Here is a 27481-nt window from a genome sequence, read left to right on the forward strand (position 1 = left end):
GGGAAGCCTTGCGGTGTGGGAGCAAGTTTACCAGTGCTATTAAGCTTGTTTGAAGTTCTTTTAACAGACTACACTTGCAAAGCTAAATGTTCCAAGTGCCTCAGAGTGTGTTCTGAAGAAGCAAAGGATTCCAGATCAATGACGCAATGGTTGAAGAGAGTCAGCATGACACCATGCAATCAGCGCTTTTAGGAGAAGAAAAGCAATGGCAACCTACATGTTGCTCTTGTAACCATTTCTTTCAAAGTGGAAATACAGCCAAAATATTTTTAGTATATGATAGTGAAAAGATGGACTAGAATTTGAGGTTATTGTTAGGTTGCTGTTTGCTAAAAAAAACTTCTAAGCCTTCCTCACATGGTTATTGCTGTTTGTATCCCAGTTGGCAAAATTATCCCTTCACTTTACCATCAGAACAGGAAGCAAGAGAAAACCTCCCTAAAGCCGGGTACACAGGGGCCAAATGTCAGTTTATAAACAAAAACACACCAGCGTGTATGTTGGACTGTCCGAAAGAAGACGGCCGTTTGGCCAACTTCTGACGTGAAGAAAAAAAGAAACGGCTGCACATCCAGAGGTACCAATTGCCTTTTTATTGATCAACGCAGAAAAACACCAAAACAAAGTCAAATAGACGCGTTTCACACATTCATCCTTTAGATTCTGTCAGACGTGCATGCCAAAAAAACAGCAGCCGTCCGACTCCCGATCAGTGCTCTCAGCCAACGCCAAAGTTGGAGTGTTCTAACAGGGGGCCGGCCCCCTGTCAGAACACAAAAGCTCAGCAGGGGAGATCGCTGAACTAACCTTGCATGGTTAGTACAATGGCTCTGACCGGAGTGTGTACCTGGCTTTATACACATACAGTACCAAAACCCAGTATTTCCCCATCTTAAAATGAAAACAAAATCTAATAAAAAAGTGTATTTAATTAAGAAAATATGCAATTAGCAATGTTTTTGGAAGACTTTCTTAAAGGGATTTTCAATAAATATTTGTAGGGGCCCATTTGTGTAGCAAGACTGGTGCTCTTCTCCCCGAAGTGCATCTATATGCAAAACTGAGACCCAAGCCTCACCGTCATACTGCCTCTATACTGGACCAATACTGCCTAAAACGCAAGGTAATTTTCTAACAATTTCAGCCACTTAACTAGCTTTTTAATGCTATAATATTTGAAAAGTCAAAGCAAACTACCCCCCAACAGTTTATATAGTCATAAAATAGTTAGGCCACCTTAATACGTTACAATAAAAATCCATCTAAAATTTGTAGAAAATTGCACACATATATGGCCAAGTATTAAGCCAGCCAAGCTATAAAATCTAAACATACTTGATATATTTTACCTGCGGATGGGGACAGATGTACATTGAAAAAGTTAAATACTTTATCAATAACCCTTGTGGAACGTTAAAAAGATCTGCAACTGCGATACATAGCATGCTATATACAGTAACAAGGGGTACATATGTTCCGTTGAGCTGATGCTGAATGAGCAAGAACAGCCCAAAATTAGAACCATGTATGGGCAGGCTGATTGTATGATTGATTTATCAACTTGGGTACCACAAGCCTTCTGTATTTTACATGCGATTATTGCAAGCGGTTGTTATAGCCCTAGCAATAATCACTGTGTTCTGCTGGTGGGAGGGATTTCCCTGTCAACTGTCCCTGATAATGTGGGAATCAAGTCACAATTCTCTCCATCTATAGCCGGCCTAAGAACGTGCATGAGTATGCACTTTGCAGATTCCATCGACAATGCTGTTAGATTAGCAATCGTCTAGGAAAATCCAAGGTGCATTTTAATAATAAAAAAATAAAAAAATCTTATATTTGTTTTTCGTCCATTGAGGGACATAGGAAGTCCTTCACCTTCGGGACATTCATAATCAATCCGCCCGAAGACTGGGCAACACAGCAAACAAAATCTAACCGGATGAATAAAAACAGAGGACTGTGGACTGCCTGCAGCTCAAAGAGTGGTTTTAAGGACCTTACACCCGAAGCTGGCATCAGATAAGGCCACAACAATCACCTGGTAGTACTTTGAGAACATGTGAACAGAAGACTAGGTGGCAGTTGTTGATGCCAAAAACCCCAAGAAGCATTCACAGATGTAGTAGAGAATGCCTTGGTAAGAAAGGGGTTGAGACAAAATGCTTAAATGATGGTCTGTCTGAGCCATCTAGAAACGGTGCAACAGGAAGTTTGTGTACCCTTAAGGTGATAATCAACACAGAAATTTAGGGTGGACATATCTCACAGCTCCAATCACATAGACAATTGTCCTTTAGGTAAGCCAAACAAAGGAACAGAAAAACAATGGATGAGCTAAAGAAAGTAGTTAACCTGGGCTGACCTACAGTTTTTTTTTGCAAAAAAAAAAAAAAAAAAAAACCCACAGGATTGGGAAACCCAGCCAAGAATAATCTAAACCTATACTCCTCTGGTGCCCATCCTGCCACCTTTTGTGGCACCTCAGGGTTCCCTGCAGACACATATCTTTTTCCCTATTGTCCCGTTATAGTAGTGATTTCTAGCAGTCTCACAATGTATCACCAGTCAACGACTGTCTCAGAAATTCTAAGCATGTTCACAGTCTGACTATCTCTTGTAGACTGTTTAGTCTTGGACCATCACTTGCATCAGGTCTGTGGTTTCTGATCATCTCTTGTATAATATCCACAGTCTCTGACCATCTCCTATAGTATGTTTGCAATCTCTGACAATTTCCTGTATCATGCCATTAGTCTTTGACTAAATCCTTTTGGGTCTGTTATCTCCAACACTCATATTAAATATTAATATTCATTGAATGTTATGTGCGGCCCTTGGCAATGTCGGGGGCCATACTTGAGGCATCATTTTAATAAATTTGACCAGTACTGCTCTACTCTCACAAGTTAAAGTTTAGAGCAAGGCTGCATAAGGAGGTAAAAATAAGCTACACAATTTGTATAGCGAATAAACTGCCCATCATGACACCTCCCCATTTCAAATTAGAAAATATATTGAAAACGAGCTGCCCGAGTTAAAGCTGAACGCCAGACAAGAAGCTGAATACACATTAAATATGCACATATTGGAACAGTTTTACCTGCATTTCTGTGCAGCTACTCTTGCGATTCGGGTACCTGTCAGTTCTTCAACCTCCACTGTAACCGGTCGGCTTGGGCAAGAAGACTGGGCCAAACCACACTCCTTACTGTCAGCTTGGCATTAGTTCATCAGCATATGAATAAGGTACTCTACTCTCCTGTTCACTGACAGAACATGCACCATACATGCAGCAGGCCCTGACTGGTTCAAAGTGCCTGTTCTCCCGTCTGATTGCTGCTGGGGATATATATTTCCAAACGACTATACAGCCACGTTACTTGCTGCATATTTTATATAACTGGACTGTTAGAGGGGAGATTTCCTCCCTCTCTGTGCTTGGGGTTAAAATAGTTTTTTGTAAAAAGTGTGAAAACCCTTATGCATGGGCAGCCCCTTTAGTGTTTTAATACTTAACTTTTATTATATTTATATTAATAAAACACTCATTTCAAAAAAACTGTTTTTTTACTTTACACTTCGACAATCAGAGCCTACTGTTATCTCAAAAAAATATTAGGGGTGCATCATATATCAAATTTTACTATTTGCCATCTATTTCTGCCTTTATACTTTAAAGATATACTCCAGGAAGATATAGAAAAAAACATTAAATGCTGCAGTTAAGTGGTCTTTGAAATGTCAAACTAATGTATGTTTAAATGCAGCTTGTGTAAACACCTAAACTGCCTTTGTATCATTCTCCTGTTATCTCCTTTACAGAAGCACTTAGACTGCAAAACAAAGAGGCAGTGCTCTAAGCCAAATCATCAGTATTCATCAGTATTCTGTTGCTCTTTTATTATTCAATTGCAGGCTGGAGGAGGGCAATTAACCTGTTGGATTACTTAACCTCAGCAGAGAAAAATCAGGGCCCAAGTCTATGTGGTTGGGTTTTGTACATTTCAGAACTGAATGGACAGACAAATTACATACTTTGCAGGTTAAAACAGCAATTTTTTTCATATTTCAAATTATGTATTTTTTTTTTCCATCCTAAAAAGCTGATTCTATTGAACAGCGTGGTACACACAGATCGAAATATGGACAGTTCGTGCTGGTTCACACAGGAGCAACTTCAAAGTCGTCCGACTCTGAAGTCGCCCCGTACAGCGCGACTTCAGCATGGCTTGCAAAATTACTTCTGTATAGAAGTTAATGCAAGCTGCTCTGAAGTTGCCCCAAAGTAGTACAGAAAACTTTTTCTAAGTCGGAGCGACTTGAGTTGCTCCTATTAGAATGGTTCCATTGCAATGCATGGATGCATGCATTTCCTTCTGCACTCATGCAACTCGTTTTTAGCCAATGGAGGGCTAAAAGTCCGCTGTCAGACAATTTCGGGATCCACCCAAATGCTTGGACTGATGTTGGCGCAGCGAGACAGAGCTAGCCGCTGCCACCACCACAGCACTCCAGCGAGTGCAAGAGGGGCAGAACAGAGAGCCAGTAACTGACAGTCTCCTATTTGCTTAGAGGGGAGAACCGAGTGATCAGTGGTGTTTGATTGCTTAGTTCTCAGTGCAGAGCCGGCGGGAGACAGATGCAGCATTGGAGCAATGCTGTATCCACATAGGCGAATATAAATTATACCCCATACTTCTCTTTTCAATGTTTACTCAGGCATTAACATTTATCCAGAAAGCAGGACATGGTTGAACAATGCATGTATGTCTACCCACCCTCTGAAATCTATATATTAAAAAAAAAAAAAACCCACACACTAAAAGAATGTCAACATCCTAACAATACAATCTCCGTTTATTACCAAATAAAAAAAATAAGATGAAAGTAAACAGCTATGATAAATTAAACAATACAATTCTGAGTTTAAATGTTGCAGTTAACAAATAAAGTCAGTATTTTTCACACCAAATAAATAAAACAAAAAGGGGAGACAATTGGTACATAATAATACAGACTAGCTCCTTACAACAGTACAACTGTACAACTTACCAAAGGTTTTCCTGTACCAAGTCAGTAGGGATGAGCTCGGATTTGGCTCTTACTTGGGTTGGACCAAACCCAGAAAGAAGTGGTCATTCCCACAGGAAATTGCTGGCTGCTGTTGAGTGGCAGTGGTTGGGAGCGACAGCTTCCTTTTAGGTTTGGCCTGAACCCAAGTTCAAACCAAACTGAATTCCATCCCCATTTGTCAGCCAATTTGACCCCCTAAGGTTTTGCAACATGTAGGAGTCACAACCTTGGATTCTTTGGAAATGGAACCACCTGCTGGAGGAACCTGCCATCACTGTTCCTAAAGCCAGATAATCATTTACCAGTAGAAAGGAAGAGGAAAAAAAAAAAAAAAAAAAAAACACAAACCCGATGGAGATTATCAAAGGCTAAAAAAATAAAAATAAAAAATAAAAGAGACCTCTGCAGGCTCTGAAATAAACTGGACTGTGGTTATATAACGGAACAGAATCTTGTTTTCCTAACGGAAATAACTAGAAAGTGCCAACGTAAAAAATACAAGAACAGCAACCTAGGCAATACAAAAAGTTACAAAAATTTGTTTTCCTATTCTTACATTTCAGCTCTCCATCTTACAATTCTTAAAGCTTCACACTGTTTCAATGCGTTACCAAATGTGTTACATTACGGCAGCGTATGCATTTTAAATGGTCTGCCAAGCACCACAATAGGCATTTAAAACAGAAATGCTATTTTTTTGCAGCACACCACAACAAATGACTTCTATCTGTGCATTTTGGTATGTCGACAAAAAAATTACAGCATCAGAGCCAATACCTTGCATTTTTGTAAAATGTGTATTTACCACACATTAACACAATTACACAGATGTGAATCCAGCCTAAGAATTATGCAAAACAGACATGTTTCCTTTCAAAAATTTTGTATCATGCCATCATGAAGAGCATACGCATCACTAGATGCAAGCTTTTTTCATTTTCTTTTAAAGGTGCATTTGTGCTCAAGGTCAGTTCCTTGAAGCATTCATAACATAATGAGCTCACCAAAGAGGATTGTCTGGCTAACTGATGTACAGGTGCCTTTCTTTAAGAAACAGAACTGCTGACACGCCACAATAAGCATTTTCCCAGCGGTAAATATCGAACAAGCTGATGGGAAAGATACATTAGACATCTCTTCAGTTTTATAGATGCAACAACCCTGATGGTGTATTCAGTCAAACCTCTCCAAGCTGTAAATTCAGGAAAAAGAGACTGTTACCAAGGTCCCCCCGATACAAGTTCTCTAGCATCGTGCCCATCTTTGTCATACAACTTTTGGGTGTATGCTTTATTGAAATAGAATTCACACATGTTAAAGAGATTAATGGTTTAGCTAGCTTAAATGTTTTTTTTTTGTTGTTTTCACTGTTTTAGCCATTTAAAAAAGCATATTCAAAAACCTGTATAACACCGATGGACAAACTAAAGTAGGATTTAGTGACTAGTCACCAACATGAGTTCCAACAAGCCAAAAGGACTTGCATTTCTATCAACAAAATGCCAGCTATGATTTTTTTTTATTTTAGGTTCTTTGGCAACCTGGCTCCTGTTGGTTGTCTGGCTGCACAGCATAGAACTATTCGTTCAGCACACTACAAAGCAGGATAAAATGTATCCTATGACTACAGAGCCGTTTTTTTAAACCTGCATGACATTAAAAAAAACAGAAAACTATAGTCAAAAAGATGTCCTGCATAATGATGATTTTCTGGGTTAAAGCAAACACATGCAGTATGTAAACCAGTATATTTTTGCAGCAACAATTGTTACTGGACCGTCATATTTATACGATTACTGGCAATTCAGTGTTATGGTCCTGGGAGAAAGTTAGAGTAGACATTAGTACCACAAAAATATTAAGTTTGGAATATTAACGAGATACATTTACAGCTGGACTGGACTCTGTTCTGAAAAGTCCAGCAAGAATGAGTTCAGTATCTACTCCAAAGAAAATAATTATTGAAAGGCCCCAAGTGAAGTAAAGCAGAGAGGGAGAAAAAAAATGGAACAGATGAAAGACAGGCAAGTATGTTGGGAGGAAAAAACAAACAAAAAAACTAAATCAATTATACAAGACAAGGGAGGAAAAGTCAATTCAAACTGGGAAAAAGAAGATAAAAAAAAAACTGAAGAAATGTAAAAGAAAAAATTGAAAAGTGAAAAGGCAAGAGCATTTGAGGTGGAAAAGGCTGGTCATTAAAGAAGCCGACTCATGGGCTTTTGTCTTCTACCTTGTACCCAGAGCTGGATTTGGACCCTACAGAACGTTTGGTGCTCTCCTTTTTGGGGGTTGGTTTTTCTTTCGCTTTTGGTTTTGCGGGAAGAGTATCGTCCTGAGTATCCTGTGCATTTTCTCCATCAGACAAGTTCCCAGATGAACTGCCCTTAAACAGAAAAGTACACATGAAAACTATTAGCTAAACCAAACTCATTTATAACCAAGTTACATTAGGACTGGAAACAGAATAAGAGTTAAAAGCTTCGGTGCATGGAGAGAACTCGGATTTATTGAGTATTAATGAATCTTGGCTTCCTTCTTCACACGATTGGACTATTAATATTCCTGGACATGGTCTCTTTTGGAGCGACAGGGTAGAAAAGAAAGGTGGCGTTTGTCTAAATGTGAAAAGTGATCTTAAATCAAGTGTGAAAGAGGACCTTGTTGATGGAGAGTGTGATGCTCAAGCATTATGGGTCTGCATACTAAAGTTAATTATTGGTGTTTGTTGTTACAGGCAACCCAGTGTCAATGAGGTGGTGGAGACTCAACCCCTTGCACAGATAGAAAGGGCTGCAAAGACTGGGAAAATGATCATAATGGGGGATTTTTCCTATCATAAAATAAGTGGAGTAATGGCACTGCTGGAATAGTAAAAAGGGTTGAAATTCATAAACTTATTACAGGACAATTTTATGGTACAGTTCATAGAGGCCTCGACTAGGAATGATGGGCTACTGGACCTAATATTTTCCAACCATGTGGCGTTTATTATTAATCTTCATATAAAAACATCTTAGTAGCAGTGACCAGAACATAATTTCATTCAATGTTAGCTGTAAACAAACACATACTGGAAAGATAAAAAAACACTTTGGGTTGTAAAGGTAAAAGTTTTTTCACCTTAATGCATTCTATGCATTAAGGTGAAAACATCTGTGGATTAGAGGCCCCCAGAACCCCCCCTTTACTTACCTGACCCTTCGAAAGTCCTGCGCCGCAAACTTGCAGGCTTCTCAGCCGTCATTTCGGCTCATTCGTTGGTTGTTTGAAAACAGCGCAGCCATTGGCTTGCGCTGCTGTCAATCACATCCAATGACGCGGGGGGCGGGGCCGAGTGATACAGTCGGCGGCCATGGCTGCTGGCTGTATCACGGGAGCGTGCCCGCAAGAACTCAACACCATGCGAGCTTACTCGCATTAAGGTGTTGAGTCCTTGCGGGGGGAGCCGAGACAGCCGCCGAGGGACCCCAGAAGACCAGGTTCGTGGCCACTCTGTGCAAAACGAGCTGCACATTGGAGGAAAGTATAACATGTGTGTTATAAAAACATTTTTTTTAACTTTAGTGATCCTTTAATGTTCAGTGAGCAAATTTTCCAAGGCTGAGGGCTGCTCTCTAAGACTTAGACTAGGTTCACACTTGCGCAGGTAGTTGCGGGACAGCTTGTAATTGGCACCTGTTCCCACACCCAAACCGTGCTGCTTCTTTGCAAATGCACAAGCCGTCATTCATTCCCAATTGCACCCCCACGCATCTGAAACGGCAGCACATTTTCAGTTGCAGAAAATCGCATGGCAGGACACAGAACAGAAATGGGAATACTTCAAATTGACTATGCAAACACACTGCAAAATATATTTCCATGGGCAAAAAGTTTAAACGGCTCAAAATAAAACCAATGCGGCTCACATCCAAAGTTAAAATAGTAAGAAAAAAGCATTTCAAAATTTATAAAAAAAAATACAAAATAATCTGTAAAAAAGGTAATCGAGGCTGCAAAAACGGAAAACGATTGTCGGGTTGCAAAATAAAATCAGAACAAACCCAATGGCGCCAACCGCTATCTGAGAGGAGGGGGAAGGAGAAAGGGAGGGGAAAAAAAAGGGAGGGAGAGGTGCTCTCAGGCACAGCACAGGATTGAGATCAGGCTCAGGCAAGTATTTAAGGTGGGCTAGGGTGTGAACAAAACCTCAAAAGTTTTTTTTACCTTAATGCAGAGAATCAAAAAATCATCTTTAGCCTTTACAACCACTTTAGTATATGAGGGTAGTGGAAGCTCTCCTGACTGCTCATCATCCAATCAAAGTGAAGCTTCACCTCATTTACTAAGCTCTGGAGCCACTGCACAATCTATTAAAATCAAACCCAGTACCTTTTACCATGTCCTGTAAAATGCTCTGAGTTCTAAGGAAGGTTCACACTATAAAATCATCACCATTTCCCGTTTCTTTTGCATTATGTATTGAGAGAGAACAGACTTACTGAGGAGCCTTTGATCTTTTTCTTCTCACTGCGTCCTTCCTCAACCTCATCAGAATCACCATCACTGTCAATTGCCAAGTGTTCGGGATCAAGGGGGTCCAATGGAGGCTCATACAAAGCCGTGTTTAATGGCAAGTACCGGAGCTCATTGGGAGAATACCTGTAAAGTAATAGACATTTTGCAAATTTCTATAGTTGGGAGCCTAAATTGGTGTTCAGAAGACACAAAGAAGCTAGAATATTTCGTAATCAACACAATTCCTTTTCAATGTTTTAAGGCACTTATCAAAAATAATATCACAGGAGGGAGTTTGAATACAAGATCACACAGGGAACAAAAAGGAGACACAAATCCTGTGATTCCGTCTCCTGCTATACTATATATAGGCAGTTAGCAGCTATACATTTAAGGGCTACCTATTGGTGAAATTTCCCTCGACTACTTGCCCTAGAGAAGCATGTAAAAATCTCCCCAAAGAGAAGGCATTTCCCACCTCTGACACTGTCTTGACTGAAAGTTTTTGCCCCTGCTCTTGTTTAGGGGGGACACTTGCTAATTTTTTGGATACCACCCAATTTTGGTCTTAAAAACAACGATGATTAATAGAACAAACAGTGAATGCAAACCACAATGGGCACACACAGAGCAATGAAACCAAATAGAGTGTGGACAGGTTAAAACCTCCCTCATAAACTAAAAAAAAAAGGAACTTGAGTACTACTCATACTTTACAGGCAGGTAAACCTTTAAATACACCTTAAAGAACAAGGTCAAATTGAACAACACGAGTGCATACAAAATCCAGCTATAGCCTCAGATCAGTAAGCAAAGGCCAGGTCATACATAAACCCCTGACTGTTGGGCATTCTGCCATCTAGTGGTATGAGGAGGGCAATGCAAGTTATTTTCTGCATCATCTGCTTGCGCACACCAACAATCCCTGTTCCTGCAGATGAGCATTTGGATACATAAACGGCCAACGCTGCTTAAGCCACGTTACAAAGTTAATTGCTCCTCTGCCGGACCAGTAATTTTTTTTATGTGGTGGAGTGGAAACCCACAGACTGTGTTGATGCGGGAATACCATTCACCTGGCAGGTATGGCTTCCACAGACCGTGATTATTGCCAGCGGCTTTAGCCGCCACTAGCAGTAATCCCAGGTAAACCCCAGCATGTTAGTTGTACCAAAGTTGATCAATTAAGCAACTTGGTACATTCAGCTTGCCAATACACGGTTCGAAATTTGGCCTGTTCCTGCTGAACTGGCCGAAATTCGAACCGTGTATGGCCTGCCTTACAGGATCCTTTCCCCTATCACATTTCAGAAGAGATGGCAGTTCCATACAATCACATCTGCCAATTAAGAAAATCCCTTATCACTGGGGATATCCTTTAAAACTGAGCATAGTGAAAGTGTATGCACCATGCTTTTGGATAGTTAACGGCCCCCATTTACTAAAGGACCTGGGCCTGCTAAACACCCCAGAAAACCGTCCATCCATTTTCACTCATCGGCCAACTGTCAGAACATTGTGGTTGCCAGAGAGTAATGGATGCCCATGCCAGATCACCTATCTCCAGACACTGTTTTTGGATTAAGCAAATGTCAGTTTGGTCGCTTACCAGTTACCATTTGTGGACGATTGTGTTTGTATAACCCTCAATGGGGCGAGGTGGAAAACCCATGTTCTTCATTCTGACCATGTTCCTCACTCCACGGTGCATTCTGAGGCACTGCTTTTGGGACCCAAAAAAGTGAATGGTTTCAGTTGACCATTTGTTTTTCATCCATCTCTTTTCTTATTCTGCCTTGTTCCTACTTACGCTACTTAAAGGGGTTGTAAAAGGTTTTTTCCCCCTAAATAGCTTCCTTTACCTTCGTAAACACAGTAATGCAATACTTTCTCCCTGTTGTGGAGAAAGCCTCTTGAGGGGTCAAGCAGGAGTGTCAGGACGCCCACTAACACACAGCTCCTTTCTCTATCTGCAAAGTAGATAGCATCCTGACCCTCCTGCTCGCCCCCTCCCCCCTCAAGAGGCTTTCTCCACATCAGGGAGAAAGTGTCGCATTAATGTGTTTAGTTACAGACAGAAAAACAGGAAGTGAGTATTTCTCAGAAGAAATAAGGACATTTAAAAGCAAAATTGAAGGATGAGGTACGTGTAGGAGGACTGCATTAAGATAAAGGAAGCTATTTAGGGAATTTTGTTTTTACCTTTACAACCCCTTTAAGCTCTTATCTCTCGTTTTATTCCCCTCTCATCCACTCTTCCTGGGGTGGACCAGATATTAAGCCGTATAAATCCTATGCCCCCCTAAAGGATAAATTCACCTTTGGGAACATGTTGTTCCACCTGATTTTAGGGTGAAATATGCAACATGTTCCCAGTGCTGCAGGAAACCTGCCCTCCCTGTGGCAGCATTATGGGGAGAAGTTCCTTGTACTAGCTGTCACCGTTTGAAAACGGCGTGGTTGTGTGGGGCTCACCGCACATGGCTGCATCATTCATATGCACAGCTCTATGGGTGCAGTGCTGTGATAGTTCCTGGAGTCTTCCTGTCAGTATCGACTTCCCGTGCGGGATGTACTAGTAAGAAAATACACCGAAAGTGTGCAGGATACCTGCATGGCATCAGTGATCTCATGATTGCTGGTACAATGCTTTACAGGCTCCTGCAGACTGCAGCACTCAAAGATTGCAGTCTTTGTTCGGTTTTTACTGCACCCTCCCCTCATACGGTTTAGCATTTTGCTAATGTCAATACATATGCTATTATACATAATATGAAACAAGAAAAACAGACCTTTTGTAATATTCTTGAAACTGTCCAGGTATGAGAGAAACAGGATAAGGACTCACTTTCGTAATTTCAGTAGGCAGGATTTTGTACTTTCCCTGAGGTACCTGTATTACCTATTCAATAAATAAAAAAAATAAAAAAAACGTAATTAAAACATACGCTAATAGTTCCTTTAAAAACAGATAACCAGAAATCCTCTTATTTACAGTACATTAAAGTAGAACTATTGGCAACACTTTTTGTATTCATTTTGGTCAGATTTTTTGACATGTCTGTCACATTCAGGAAAAAGAAATCTCGCGCCAAATGAATTACACTAAATTATATACTTGATAAATCAAGTGACTAACTGAGTGAAGCTGCTCCCAAATAAAATCAGGTGACTGACTTGCATATATTGTATAGTGAGGTGAGGGGCGCTATATCAAAATAGTGGATGCGTGTCACAATGTGCGTTTGAGTAGTACACAGTGTAACTGTGTACCCAAATCTATGTGAAAAACCAGACAGATTATAGTCTAAACTCTATAAGTACAATAGTGCCAAATGCTGTGAAAAAAAAAAAAAAAAATTAAAAGAATGTCCAGCAAATAAATAGTTAAGTGCAAAATGGATCCAGTGTTGTATCAAGTCCAGGTGCAAAATGCAAATAATCCAATCCCAAATCGCAGGGAAAAGTGCAAATGCTAAAGTGCTTGTGAATCTTCAAAATAGCCAAAGTGCGAGAAAGAAGTGATCCGCCTTCACCTATAGGTCACCAGAATAATAATGGATGGCTCCTTACCACACGGTGTTGACCAGATTACTTAAAATATGGTCGATCAGGCTTGTTTTAAATGAGGATCAGCAGGGTCTCATTGGGTTCCAATGTCAGCGATTGCAGCAAATGGTGTACCTCGACGTCACGTTTCAGTTAAACCGCTTCCTGAAGACGGTTTAACTGAAACGTGACGTCGAGGCAGTATCCGAGCGCACACGCATAGCCACGCACTTCCGGTCTCACTGGTTGATGGACAACTAGCGGTGGAACGCACGCTAGTGGACCAGGACGCGGCCATCTCTTATCTTGTCTTACTATCCCCACCACCTACAGCCTCAGTGCCGGGAACGGGCACCAGCAACAGTAAGAGGCCATTTGGCATTGTAATTTTAACTTTTGTATATTAAATGGTTTTACACTATGGTGGTATCTCTTCTCCTTCCTTGGTACACCATTTGCTGCAATCGCTGACATTGGAACCCAATGAGACCCTGCTGATCCTCATTTAAAACAAGCCTGATCGACCATATTTTAAGTAATCTGGTCAACACCGTGTGGTAAGGAGCCATCCATTATTATTCTGGTGACCTATAGGTGAAGGCGGATCACTTCTTTCTCGCACTTTGGCTATTTTGAAGATTCACAAGCACTTTAGCATTTGCACTTTTCCCTGCGATTTGGGATTGGATTATTTGCATTTTGCACCTGGACTTGATACAACACTGGATCCATTTTGCACTTAACTATTTATTTGCTGGACATTCTTTTAATTTTTTTTTTTTTTTTTTTTTCACAGCATTTGGCACTATTGTACTTATAGAGTTTAGACTTTAATCTGTCTGTTTTTTCACATAGATTTGGGTACACAGTTACACTGTGTACTACTCAAACGCACATTGTGACACGCATCCACTATTTTGATATAGCGCCCCTCACCTCACTATACAATGTCTGTCACATTGCAGAGATTTCCCTTCACTTCCTGCCCCATTGCCAAATAGAAAGTGAGGCGAAAATCCAAGCAAATTCCTTGGGGACCCCCCGATCACCAAAATTAGTGTCCCCATTGGAAGATCCCCCTCTTTTTTGGAGGCAACCCAAAAATTGAGATTTTTATTTTATTTTCAAATGATAAATGGTACACAAAACAAATAGGAGGTTGAACCTCCTCAAATCTCCACTCTAGCCAAAACTAAAAAATAAAGATGAATTCCAAGCAAAGATATTTCAAAGTTAATATTGTTCCAGCTTGGATGTAGCTATGCAAACACCATATCTGGCCTATCCCCCTGGAAGCTAGAAACACTGCTACTACAGTGATCTCCAATAGCTTCCAGATCCTGCTGCATTGTGAACACAGGAGGCTACTCGGTCCACACAGGCACCAGAGAACACTTTGCATTGTCTTAATGAATGCAAAGCATTCTCTAGGTGACGTGATTTTATTTCCCTACCTCATCCAATCAGAACGCTTTGCATCCATTGAAAACAAAATGTAAAGTGTTTTCTGAATGGCACCCATGCCAAGCGGCTGACCTTCTGTTTTCCATAAGCAGCAGAGCCATCCCCTAATACAGGGCCCAGAAGCTAGTGGAGATCACTGTAGTTGCAGTGCCTTCTATCTATATTCAAAATTAGATCAAATGCATATTTTCAAATTGTGCCTAAAAAGAAAAATCTAAAAGGTAGCCAGGCAACAAACGTTTTTAGTACGTCAGCAGCAGTAGTCATTTATTTTAACCACTTGCTGCCCGCCATATAGCAAAATGATCGGCGGCAAAGTGGTTTCAATATCCTGACTGGACTTCATATGATGTCTTCAGGATATTGACCCGGGCGCGCATTGCGGCGATCGTTGCTGCGGGGTGTTAGTCTGACACCCCGCAACACCGATCCAGGTAGAGTCTCCGTCAGAGACGGCTGATCACGATGTAAACAGGAAAAGTTGGTAATCGGCTTTTCCTCACTCGCGTCTGTCAGACGCGTGTAGAGGAGAGCTAACTGGCTGCTCCTTTGACAGGGGGGTTTGTGCTGATCGATTATCAGCGCATCCCCGAGGATGCCCACACTGGACCACCAGGGATGCCACAAGACCACCAAGGATGCCCACCACAGGTATGCCACCCTAGACTACCAGGGATGCCAATCAGAAATGTATAATGGATGCCAATCAGTGACCACAATGGATGCCAATCAGTGCCCACAATGGGCATCACTGATTGGCATCCATTAGTACAACACATCAGTGCCTCCTTATCAGTGCAGTACCATCAGTGAAGGAGAAAATGTACTTATTTACAATGTTTTGGAACTGAAGCAAAAGAAAATATGTTTTTTTTTTTCAAAATTTTCAGTAATTGTTTTATTTATTTTAGCAGAAAATAAAAATCCCAGAGGTGATCAAATACCATCAAAATAAAGCTCTATTTGTGGGAACAAAACGATAAAAATTTAGTTTGGGTACAGTGTAGCATGACTGCGCAGTTGTCATTCAAAGTGCAACAACGCTGAAATCTGAAAATTGGTCTGGGCGGGAGGGTGTATAATAAGTGCCTGGTATGGAAGTGGTTAAAAAAGGTCTCAAGCGACACCAGAAGAGGTAAAGCAGCTTACAGAACTTGTGTTCACTATACAAGAACACATTCTCTTTACATATAGAAACTATAGTAAATTAAAGCAGTGAAGCACAATGAAAGAACCAGTATACTGTGCATTACAGAGGTGGTTTTCTACCCAGAGTTTGAGATAGATAGATAGATAGATAGATAGATAGATAGATAGATAGATAGATAGATAGATAGATAGATAGATAGATAGATAGATAGATAGATAGATAGATAGATAGATAGAAATTTCAGTAGAGGGCAACATTGGATCAGCTTTTTAAGAAAACCTGAAGAAAATAAGGGGCCGGCACTGCCAACATCCATGCCTGGTTAATATGCGGATTTTCTTTACGAGCCGTTTTACCAGGAACGTGTGCGATTGGAATATGGACTAGACTGGTTAATATGCTGATCCACTGCTTCCCGTTGTGTCATTGACTTAAATGGTGAAATCAGAAATCCTAACCTGCATGATTATTCCAGAACAGCCATACAAGTATAACTAACCACCTATAGGTTTAGCTTAGGCTGCATTCACACCTAAGAGGTTCCCAGAACGCAAGCGGAAATGCAGTAGAAATGCGCATTACACTTGTGGTGCCATTATTTCTTAGAGGTAGAAGTCTGCATTTTGCCATGCACCACAACTCACCTGGTTCAGTGCCAAAAAAAAGGGTACTTGGAATATTTTGGCATGTGTAGGGAAGCCCATTTAAAGTGGAACAATATTCATAACATAACAAAAATAATGTTCTTTAGCTAGGAACGAATGTTGCACATTAATATTTATGCTACCAAAATTGATATGTGCCATAAATTGCCTCCAGCATTGTTCCGGCTTCTTGCTGGAGGCTTGAATTTTACTGACGCCTAGAGCCCCAGCAGTAGAAAATCTTTAGGCTGTCAGTCTGCCCTCTAGTGGCTTTGATTTCCAGCACAGTGCCTAAAAATACAGGACAACTGGGCATGTGCAAAGAGGGATGAGACGATTTCTGAATTTTACACAGTATAGGCACTTATTTTAGGCCCTTTTATATGTTTTACTATGCTACACCTGCGAAAAGGGCCAGCATAAAGTGATCTAGCAAGACTTAAAGTGTCACTAAACCCACATCATAAAAAACGATCAAATGGTGTATTACATGCTGTTCATACTCCGTCACTATGAGATTTGTTTTCTGCATTCTGCAAACAACCTGGTTGATCCTGCTGCTCTCTCTCTCTCTACCTTCTGTTCATGTCACCAATTCAGCTAGGGATTTTTCAGCTGTAGTGCAACTTTGCACATGCTCAGTTTTCAGAGAGTTTCTATGCTGAGCATTTCCTCCCTATTACATCTGAGCAGCCCATGTGACCGACTATAGAATCACACAAGGGGGCATATACACAGTGAAAAATGACAGCCCACTCCCTCCCTCCTCCATGCCCACTAACCAGCTAAACACAATGGGGACGGGATATTACATGTAGATTAATGGTGGCTTAACCTCCCTCTTATTCTAAGACATAGGGTCGAGGAGCTTAACACAGCCTGCTACTAGCAGAAATCCACCCACACCATGTTAGTTCCACAATATAATAAAGATCGGATTTCAAATATATAATTTGTATGACAAATTTAAAACCGTTTATTGAAATTATTGTTTTTTGTTCTGTATTCCGAAGGCTGTTTTTTTTTTTAACACGTGACCAGCAGCAGAGGACTAGAAGCTCCTGCAGACAGGCTGAAAGAGAGCTGGGTCAGGTGACAGCTGCATATCGATTTGGATTTTTTTTTAAATAAATACAAAAATACTTACAGTACTATAGTCTATATACATAAATAGAAGGGACAATGTAAATGAAACGCTTAAATACCAGGCATTTTCACCCCCTTCCTGCCCAGGCCAATTTTCTGCGCTGTTACACTTTGAGAATTGCGCGGTCATGCAACGCTGTACCCAGGTGATATTTTTATAATTTTCTTCCCACTAGAGCTTTTTTTGGTGGTATTTAATCACTGCTGGGTTTTTCATTTTTTGCAAAAAAAAAAAGTTTTTGTTTTAGTCAGTAAATTTTGTAAATAAATAATTTTTCTCAATCACTGATGTGCACTAATGAGGGGGAAACAGATTGGTGACACTGATGGGCACTGATGATCAGTGCCCCGATTATCTGTACGGTCTCCCCGTGAATTCAAGACGCTCTGCCTCGCCCACAAATGTATGCAGGGGAAGGCTCCCCAATACTTAAGCGAGAAAATAAAACCGTACGTCACCAAGCGCGTGCTCCGGTCAACCAACCAAAACCTTCCTCAAATTCCTAAATCCCGCTACAAATCCAAGGGAGAACGAAGATTTTTGGTCCAAGGACCACGGCTCTGGAATGCTCTACCCATCACCATCCGCTTAGAGGAAAACCATCGGGCATTTAGCAAAAAACTAAAGACCCACCTCTTCTGAAAGACCGGTACGACGCTGGACTCCAAGCGCCTTGAGGCGATTAAGTTCGCAATTGCTGCGCTATACAAGTCACTCACTCACTTCCCTGCGAGGAGATGTTGCCGATTGGCTCCGATACACGACAATTCCGTGTTTACATTGATTGGACACAGCCGACCACATGGGTAAAGAGCTGTGTCATTGGTTCTTTACCATGATCAGGGTCGCGCCCTGTCCCTAGGTCCCCCATGGGAGCGCAAGAGTGGTGACACTGGGTCAACGTACTATGACGTTGTCCCAGAACGCGAGGGGATCCCGCCTGCCATCATTTTACTATACGGCAAAACGGGAGGTAGTTAAACAGTGTGTTTAGTATCACTTTATTTTCTTGACTGGCCTGTCCATGATGTATGGAAATATGCAAAAAAAAAAAAACACGTTTGGGAATGCACATTCCCACTATGCCTAGTGTGGATGGGGCCTTAAAGTGATTGCACTGCTGTACACTGAAGGTTTTTTATCTTGATGCACAGAATGCGTTAAGATAAAAAGCCTTCTGCCTTAAACACTTTAATGCCGTTGATAAAATGCTGCGACTTACATGAGTCTGGAGGTCAAAATACGCTCTCCTCTCTTCCATCCTTTCACGGTTTAAATTGCTGTTAAATTCTGCAGCTTTTTTGGCAGCTTTCTTAATGTACTCTGGAACTTTGCTTGCTTCCACTTTCTGTGTATTTTGTTGCTGCTGTTGCTGTAAAAACATAATATTCTAGTTAGAGATAACAGGCAAGTCATTTAGTCTAATAATAAATATAATTTGACAGTAAAACTGTGTTTACTTTCCCTGTTTCATCCTGATCACATACGTCATTCTGATTATCTTCAGTAGTCATCTGTTGCAGAAAAATATTAGTATAAAAAGCAGTTTGTGCTCTGGTTCTTAAAAAGCCACTTAATGTATTCTTTAAACCCAACACAACCATTATGAGCACTCCAAACTTTTTTTTAAAAGAATGTTGTGTAAAATTTAATACAGCTGAACAGCATTTATGGTACAAATATTTGAAAAGAGGTTTGTAACTATGCCAACTATGGCAGATTAATTAAAGACAACCTCTGGTCCAAACAGAAACCTTTGTTATATAGTTTGTAATAGAGCCATTTAAATTTCTAAATGTGACCTACTTATACTGTCTCGGTTTCTGAATTTGCAAGGTCAGCTAAATTCATATACACAGATAGCCTAAACTAGACATCTGGAGAACTTGAAGATCATATGGCCAACAGGAGCCATATTGTATAAGCCTGCCCACAGGATTACACCATTATGACTGGAGCATGAATACTAAAAGCCCCCTTTCACACAGCGCTCTACCGTTGTTTTTGCAGGAAGTATTCGGCCGCTAGCGGGGCGCTTTTAACTCCCACTAGCAGCCGAGAAAGGGTTAAAAACACTGCAAAGCGCTGCAGCAGTGCTTTGCCGGTAGTATAGCAGCTGTGCCCATTGATTTCAATGGACAGGAGCGGTGGAGGAGCGGTATACACACCACTGCAAATATGCTGCTAGCAAGACTTTTTTTTACTGTCCTGCTAGCGCACCGCTCCAGTGTGAAAGCCCTCGGGGCTTTCACACTGGAGAGAGAACAGCGGCTCTTTCAGGGTGCTTTGAAAGCGCAATTTTTAGCGTTATAGTGCCTGCAAAGCGCCCCAGTGTGAAAGGGGTCGAAGAAACAAAAAGGGAAGACTTAAACATAGAAGGAAGCTGCAGGTATGTACACAAGCGCTCACAGGTTCTACAACTAGCTGAATTACAGGCAAGATACATATTGCCATGATGATACATAAATTAATATGAAGCTGCTCAAAATGTATATTGTGATGTTTGTGATAGATCTCTGTAACCTTTGCCCTTTTTCTCCTGAAGCATGATGGGGGGGGGGGGGAGCTGTACCAGGAAGTCAGACAGTGTGTGTGGGGAACTGGACGCAGGCACATGAGGCTGAGAAGGGATTACATCTGATATAAAAAAAAAAAAAAAGAAAGCACTGCTGATGTGAGGTGTAGTACGTGTCAGCGTCCCCTTGTTCTGGCCTTCCTGGTTGACGCAGCCCAGATACCTCCTCTCCTTCAAATTGGAGGGGGGGCTGGTGGGAGTGCAGCGTTAAAGCAAAGCCAAACATTCCTGTCTGTGCCAGTGAATAAGGCTTCATGCACACTGGACATTTTTACAGCAGCTGTTTTTGGCTGTAGATGTTTTTTATTATAGTCATTCAACTCTCCATCATGTTATCCTAGGTGTCCATACACACACTGGGTTTTATCAGCAGTTTTGGGCAGTGGCGTTTTTGAACAATAAAAAAAAAAAAAAAACACACACCACACACAACTAGTGAGCTCAGAGACGTTTTTCAGCTGCAAAAAACGCTCCGATGATAAAACTCTGATAAACTCTAAAAACTAATAATAATAATAATAATAATAATAATAATAATAATAATAATAATAATAAATATATATATACACACACACACACACACACACACGTGGAAAAACACTATTGCAACGTTGAAAAAAGTTGCAAAGCTACTGGCGTTTTTATAACGTTATTTTAACGTTCAGTGTGCATGAGGCCTTAGAGGAGTATACCCACAAGAATGATGCTGCTGGAGTGGAGACCAACAAATCCAATGCTAATCCACCTTCCCTTCCAGTGATCTCTTCTAGGCTCAGTTTCATGGGGTCAGAAATTATCCCAAAAGTCAACTGTATGTGCACGTTGATGCAACAAAGGATATTTTGTCAACAAGGCACTACTTGCCTAACTGACGTTCATTCAGTACTGAATTTGAGCATTTATCAATAAGTAACTGGCTTACAAAATGACACAGAAAGTAGAAAAATAAGCCAAAAACACACGGACAAAAAACAGGATTCATAAAATTTGGCTTTATGTTAATAGCTATTTTTTTTTAAATGCATTCCATAATTAAAAGTACTTCAAAATATTCTTTTAAATGTGTTACTGCTACTGGAATTGTGCTTGTTAAACATATTCTGAAGAAACTGTTCTTGCATACTTGCAAATTAGGATTCCTCTCTAAGAAAATGCATTAGCAATTTTAATGCATGCATGGACAGCAACAAGCACGTTTGAAATTAATCTCATCCTTCTCTTTTTTTTTTTTTTTTCACAAAGAACAAGGAAAGGCCCATGTCAAAGTAAGTTTTTTTTATATTATTCAGGGCCTGGTTGTACGTACAATGCACTGAGACTAGCTCTTTTGAAACTTCTCCAGATAGGTTCTAAAAATATATATTCAAATTTTTAATTCTGTTGGCTCTGCTGTTTGAGACCTGAACATCCAACTTTTGCCAGTTGTCCTCCACATTCCTTAACCACTTAAGCCCCGGACCTTTAGGCAGCTAAATGCCCAGGCCAGGTTTTGCGATTCGGCACTGCGTCGCTTTAACAGACAATTGCGCGGTCGTGCGACGTGGCTCCCAAACAAAATTGACGTCCTTTTTTCCCCACAAATAGAGCTTTCTTTTGGTGGTATTTGATCACCTCTGCGGTTTTTATTTTTTGCTCTATAAACAAAAATAGAGCGACAATTTTTTAAAAAAATTCAATATTTTTTACTTTTTGCTATAATAAATATCCCCCAAAAACATATATAACAATTTTTTTTTTCCCTCAGTTTAGGCCGATACGTATTCTTCTACCTATTTTTTTTTTTTTTTACCAAAAATATCGCAATAAGCGTTTATCGGTTGGTTTGCGCAAAATTTATAGCGTTTACAAAATAGGGGATAGTTTTATTGCATTTTAGAACATTGAGTGATGCCAAAAAAAGCTTTTCCTTTCAGGCAGCATTGGTGCTGTATTTACTACTCGTGGTATCACCTACCACGTCACCAACAGGTAGTACATGGACCACACTTGAACGAGGGTCCAACAGCATTAAAAAACACAAACAGCACTAACAATGGCACACAATAAAACCTCACGAAGGTAGTTTTCAAAAACTGACCCTTAATAGGTCACGTCTCCCACAAAACAATAATAGGACCTGCTCTCTGCTCATCTATTTTAGCAAGCTCCCCGGACAGAAGATTCAGGCTGCTTTTGTCTAAAAAGTCTGAGAATTTGTCAGGAGTCATCAGGCTGATAACAGAGGAACAGTTCAGGAGAGAGCTATGGGACTTGGCTCATTGAAGAGAGATAAGAAAATACTGCAGATATATGTGCCCAGCTCAAATTTCATGAATCTGGTTTACGTACACTTTAACCTTATGGCTGAACTCACACCTGAGCGTTTTTTAGTGCGATTTGCACTTTTTTTTTTCTTTTTTCCCCAATAGTGTTTTTTTTTTTTTTCAGTATTTTTATTGAATATTTTCAAAAGTAAACAAGGTATACAGAGGAAAGTGATATACACATCTTTCAAAATTCATCAAATATGTCGAAACACATAAGAAATAGTAAGATAATAACAATATCATTCAATACTTTACAGGCGTTTGGGCCAGATAGACCAACATTTGTCAAACTTTTCACATCTCACGTTATTAATGGCTATAAGTCTTTCAAACGTGTAGTTCTTATGGATCCCCAGTGTGACATCTGAAATATTAATAGCCTTGCTGGACTTCCAGTGTTGTAGAATCATGGAACGTGTTTCTAAAAGTATGTGTGTGATGGCTGGCCACACAGTGTGTGGGAACCTGTCTATGTTTAAATGAAGAAGAGCTAAAGCCGGATCAGGAGTCGTGAGCACACCCGTTATGGATGAAATTAATTGGAAAACCTGATTCCAGAGGCTTTTTATGTTCGGGCAATGCCATAACATGTGTAAGAGATTCCCTACCTGTCCACATGCTCTCCAGCAGCCACCCAATAGCGTTTTTGAGCTTTGGATTTTTTTTATTAGCCAACAGAAAACTAGTCATCCGTTACATAATTTGTTGCTAGGAAAGGTTTTAGGATGGAAAATACATTTCCCACTACTGTATGTATAAATGTTGCTTACATGCAAATTATGGAAGCAAAAGAAGTACATTTATGCTCTGTGCTTTTCTAAATTTGAAACTTGGAATCGCCCAAATTCCCACTATGACCTGGCCTGGTATTTTGAAGTGTTACTAAACCCAGGACCCTGCATTCACTATATCTGGTCTCCCACAGTACACAGAACATGAAAATGCAATGGTTTTCGTAAATATAAAATGCTAAATACCTTTTTTCATCAGCAGTTAGAGCAGTCCTGTGACTTTGATCAGCGTCTGGCTGATTGCTGGTTAAAGTGATTGTAAAGCTTCGCTTTTCTTTTTTTCTTTTTTTTTTAATACTGTTTAATACTGCACAGAGCAGTCCTGGTCCTCCTCTTCTGGGGTCCCCCCACAGCGCTCCTGGCTACTCCTCTTCTCGAATTCCCCCCGAAGAGATGCATTCCATGGGGGGACTTGTGGGGGCAGGCTCCCAAGTCCTGCTGCTGCATCCATTGACACAGACAGCAGGACTTGGCCCCACCCACATCACTGGATTTAATTGACAGCAGCAGGAGCCAATGGTTCCTGCTGCTATCAATCTTTCCAATGAAGAGCTGAGACAGTGGCTGGAGCTGCTGTGCTCGCCCCTGTTGCTGGAACTATTGGGTTCAGGTAAGTAAAAGAAGGGCTCTGGGTAGCTGCTGCACTACAGTTTTTTTCACCTTAATGCACAGAATGCATTAAGGTAAAAAACTAGGGTTTACAACTCCTTTTAAGCTTGTAGAATGAGTTTTTATTCTCCCTGCAGGACCCCTGACCCACTGTTTAAACAGTGCTATTCACATGCACCCTCCCAAGAGAAAAAATAAAAACCCTCTCTAGCAATACACCTAAAAACCTCTCCAGCAGTTCTACCAGGACATGGTTTGGGGACTGTGGAAGAAGAGGATCAGAGAAGACCGGATCATATAGCCTTTTTACCAAATGCAGGGGACTAACCTTTAGGTTCCACAGTGAGTATAAATAGCATGCTTTACTGCATACACAGACTGATTTTACTGTTGTGGGTCTAGTAACACTTTAATTGTACTGAGCCAGGTTTCGTGCATTTCTACTGCAGAAATAAGTAAATGTAAAGTAATGTCAAACATATGGAAGTTAGACAGTGTAGGAAAGAATTTTTTCAACCAAAAATGTAACCAAGAACCAACTTTGATTTAGGGGAAGCAAGTTAACAATCATAGTCCCATATATGCTTTCCACATGTGTGAAACATGGTTTGCATTGTAGGAACACAAAAGGAGTAGATGGAGATTAAATGAAAAAGGTGTATTTAAAGAAATACTCAGGTTGCCATTGCTGAACAATTGATCAAGATACTTAGAAGAATATTAAGCATTGAATATAGTTTTTAATTGCACAGTTTACTTACCGAGTACTCTTTGTAATGGTCTGTAATGCGCTGGCGCTCTTTTTCTTGAAGAATGACCGAGTACTCTGCATGCTTGGTTGGGTATTCCTTCATCATAAGGTCAATTACTTCATCACTTCGTAAAGCTGTCAGACCTTTAAAAATGGCAAGGGGAGAGGAGTCTAATGTTCTAATAGTCCACCCAGCATGAAAAAAATTTGATTTTAGAATTCCAAGAGTGCGAGGCAAGGGTCCACTGAAAATCAGTCTAAAGAGCTTTAAAATGAAATTATATTTTGCCCAAGCAGAGCAAAGCGACAGGTTCGTGTTCAAACCAGCCCCTGCAGCATCTTAGAACTTTCCTTCCTTCAATCCCCCACTCTCAATTTGAGGTTCCATAAGGAGAAAAAGCCCTCCATCAGCTTCAAGACAATTTCAGTTAGAGCTTTTAATAGGCAGGCAAGTCTCTCCCTGCCTCATGTGACGGCACTGGTTATTAACTAGCCAATTGTCAAGCAGGGATGTCACATTGAAGGAAGGGAGTCACACAATCTATTAAACCTGGAAGAACCTGGCGTTACTATTTGCTTCCAGCATTAAACAGTGGGGGTAGCAAATTAACGCAAGTTAGGAAAGCAGGAGGGAGGACCGGGCATTAAAATAAACCTGTTGCTTTGTTCTGCACAACCATAGCAAAAGGCACACACACTCTAAACATTCTGACTTGTTAAAGGTAAAGAAGAACTCCAGTCTAAACAATAGACCCCATTTTGATTTATAAATCGGTAGAGAAGTTAGGTTTTTCAAAACATAACCTATTTATAATTTTCTCCCTTTTTCTTAAATCACAATGAAAATGGAATGATTTTCTCTTGAATCAAACCAACCAGAATGTGTCTGTACCAAGCCCACCACTGACAACCATGTCAATCTAAAAAGAGGAAGATTACCTGCACACAGCCTAACCAAACCTAAAGTTTGTTGCATTGACTGTTTGAAAAATGGCAACCTGCTGTGTTTCTGTAGAAAAAGTTGTTTTTGGATCACGTGGTTATATCTAACTTACAATTAAAAAAAAAAAAAACACAGTTGAGCACTGTCTATCTCTCTATCTAACTTACAATTAAAAAAAAAAAAACACAGTTGAGCACTCTCTCTCTCTCTCTATATATATATATATATATATATATATATATATATATATATATATATATATATATATATATATATATATAGAGAGAGTGATGAAGTAAACATGGCCTTGGTTTCGATAAGAAGTAGTTTACTGGGTGACAAGCAAAAGAATGGCAAGTGGTTGACGAATAGTGGGGAATAGTGGGATAAAAACACTTCTCTTGTTAGAAGACAAATTACGCCTTTATGTTTAGTGCTACTATAGAATGAAAAAAATATGTAGATTGACAGAAAGTATCAAAATGATAAAGAAACAAGTATTAGGCCTCTTTCACATGGGTGAACCGATCGGGTCCGTCTGTTGTTTCTTTAGGCAGACCCGATTGGACCATCCATTGCCCTCTATGGAGTTGCGGGTGTCACCTTCTTACATCTGATCCTGTCTGCTAAAAACAGACTAGCACAGTGGTCATCAACCCTGTCCTCAGGACCCACTAACAGGCCAGATTTTATGCATTACCTTGGGGAGATACAGAACTAGAATACTGAAATCACTGAGCAGCAAATTATATCACCTGTGATGTATTTCAGTTATCTTGCAAACCTGGCCTGTTAGTGGGCCCTGAGGACAGAGTTGATGACCACTGGTCCAGCGGATCAGATAGTCAGTTGTAAACAGACAGGCGGTCGGTTTACATTTGGCCGCCTATAGAGGACAGCGGGCTGTGTCTGCTCTGCATAAGCGGAGCGGACACACCATCCGCCTGCTCAGTGGACATATTCCCCGCTGAGCACATGTCCACAACCAAAAAGTATATAGTGTAAAAACACATGCTCCAAATCAAAGTATACAAAAATAATATATATGTATTTTGTATTAGTTTATCTGTGGAAATGCCATTCAAAAATACCAGCAGGATTTTGAAGGCGCCTGCATTTTACACTTGAACTTTATTGGTTTGTCAGGACAGTTTTGTAAAAAATTCTATATTTTACACACACAGCCATTTTTTATTAAAGGGAAGCAAAAAATTAAATGCATAAAATAGTATTTATACAGTAGCAAAGGTACTTCAGCATTTAAAAAAAAAAATCCTACAATTCAACTGAATCATCACCTATCCCCTACAGATGAGTTTTAGCTCTCTACTATGCTGCTTGTGTAATTTTTTTTTTAAATCAATATAAAAAAGGTAGCTTTATGCTGGGCAGAGGGGAGAAGAAAAAGATAATTGTTTTTCCTATTTACATCCACACCTCTTAAAGCAACCTTGTAAGGAGTTAAAAGAAAATTAAACTGGCAATTTGCAAAAAAAGCAAACAGCGTTAATACATAACCACCAAACTCCACTACATTGATGTGGGAATCTTGCTCAAATATCTTCAGCACTTGGCACACTTCAGGATGTGTGGGATGATGGACAAAAAAATAAAAAATAAAAAAAGATCAGGGTGCACATATCAGTATATGTCCACTTGGTACTCCTTACATATGAATTTTAAGTTACAGATCTGAGCAGTAAAACCCCATATAAGAATCCTTGCTTTACAAGTAGACGTTTGGCAGGTTAAAATCTGCCATATAACACTGCATAATGCAATTCGATATTTATTACTGAATTGTATTTTTTTCTAGTTCCCCTTTAAAACCACTTGTGTTATTTAAAATTGCCTCAAATTTTTTTTATTCAGCTTACACTTTCCTTTCCTGCAACTAGCCCCACCTGTGCAGTAGACACTTCTAACTTTATATAGCGCTGTTTCCCAATGCTGGAGTGGATGGTGCTATACAATTC

At 40.2% G+C, this 27481-nt stretch overlaps 1 protein-coding gene across 4 annotated transcripts in view; it reads right to left on the reverse strand.

Annotated features, from left to right (window-relative positions):
- PHF10 (PHD finger protein 10) overlaps positions 1-27481 on the reverse strand; it is a 57770-nt gene that overhangs the window by 21024 nt on the left and 9265 nt on the right. Inside the window, exons 5-11 of one of the 4 annotated variants that reach the window (XM_040351046.1) lie at positions 24573-24706; positions 18991-19044; positions 18753-18920; positions 12369-12478; positions 9561-9720; positions 7310-7462; positions 5456-6268 (exon numbers count right to left, since the gene is read on the reverse strand). In XM_040351046.1, the coding sequence (XP_040206980.1) occupies positions 6254-6268; positions 7310-7462; positions 9561-9720; positions 12369-12478; positions 18753-18920; positions 18991-19044; positions 24573-24706 (794 nt within the window). In that variant the 3' untranslated portion in view covers positions 5456-6253. Of the gene's footprint in view, positions 1-5455; positions 6269-7309; positions 7463-9560; positions 9721-12368; positions 12479-18752; positions 18921-18990; positions 19045-24572; positions 24707-27481 lie in introns of those variants that run through there. The other 3 variants (XM_040351042.1, XM_040351044.1, XM_040351045.1) reach the window with 3 other exon arrangements.

Source organism: Rana temporaria, chromosome 4 (assembly GCF_905171775.1).
Source record: "Rana temporaria chromosome 4, aRanTem1.1, whole genome shotgun sequence".
NCBI lineage: Eukaryota > Metazoa > Chordata > Amphibia > Anura > Ranidae > Rana > Rana temporaria.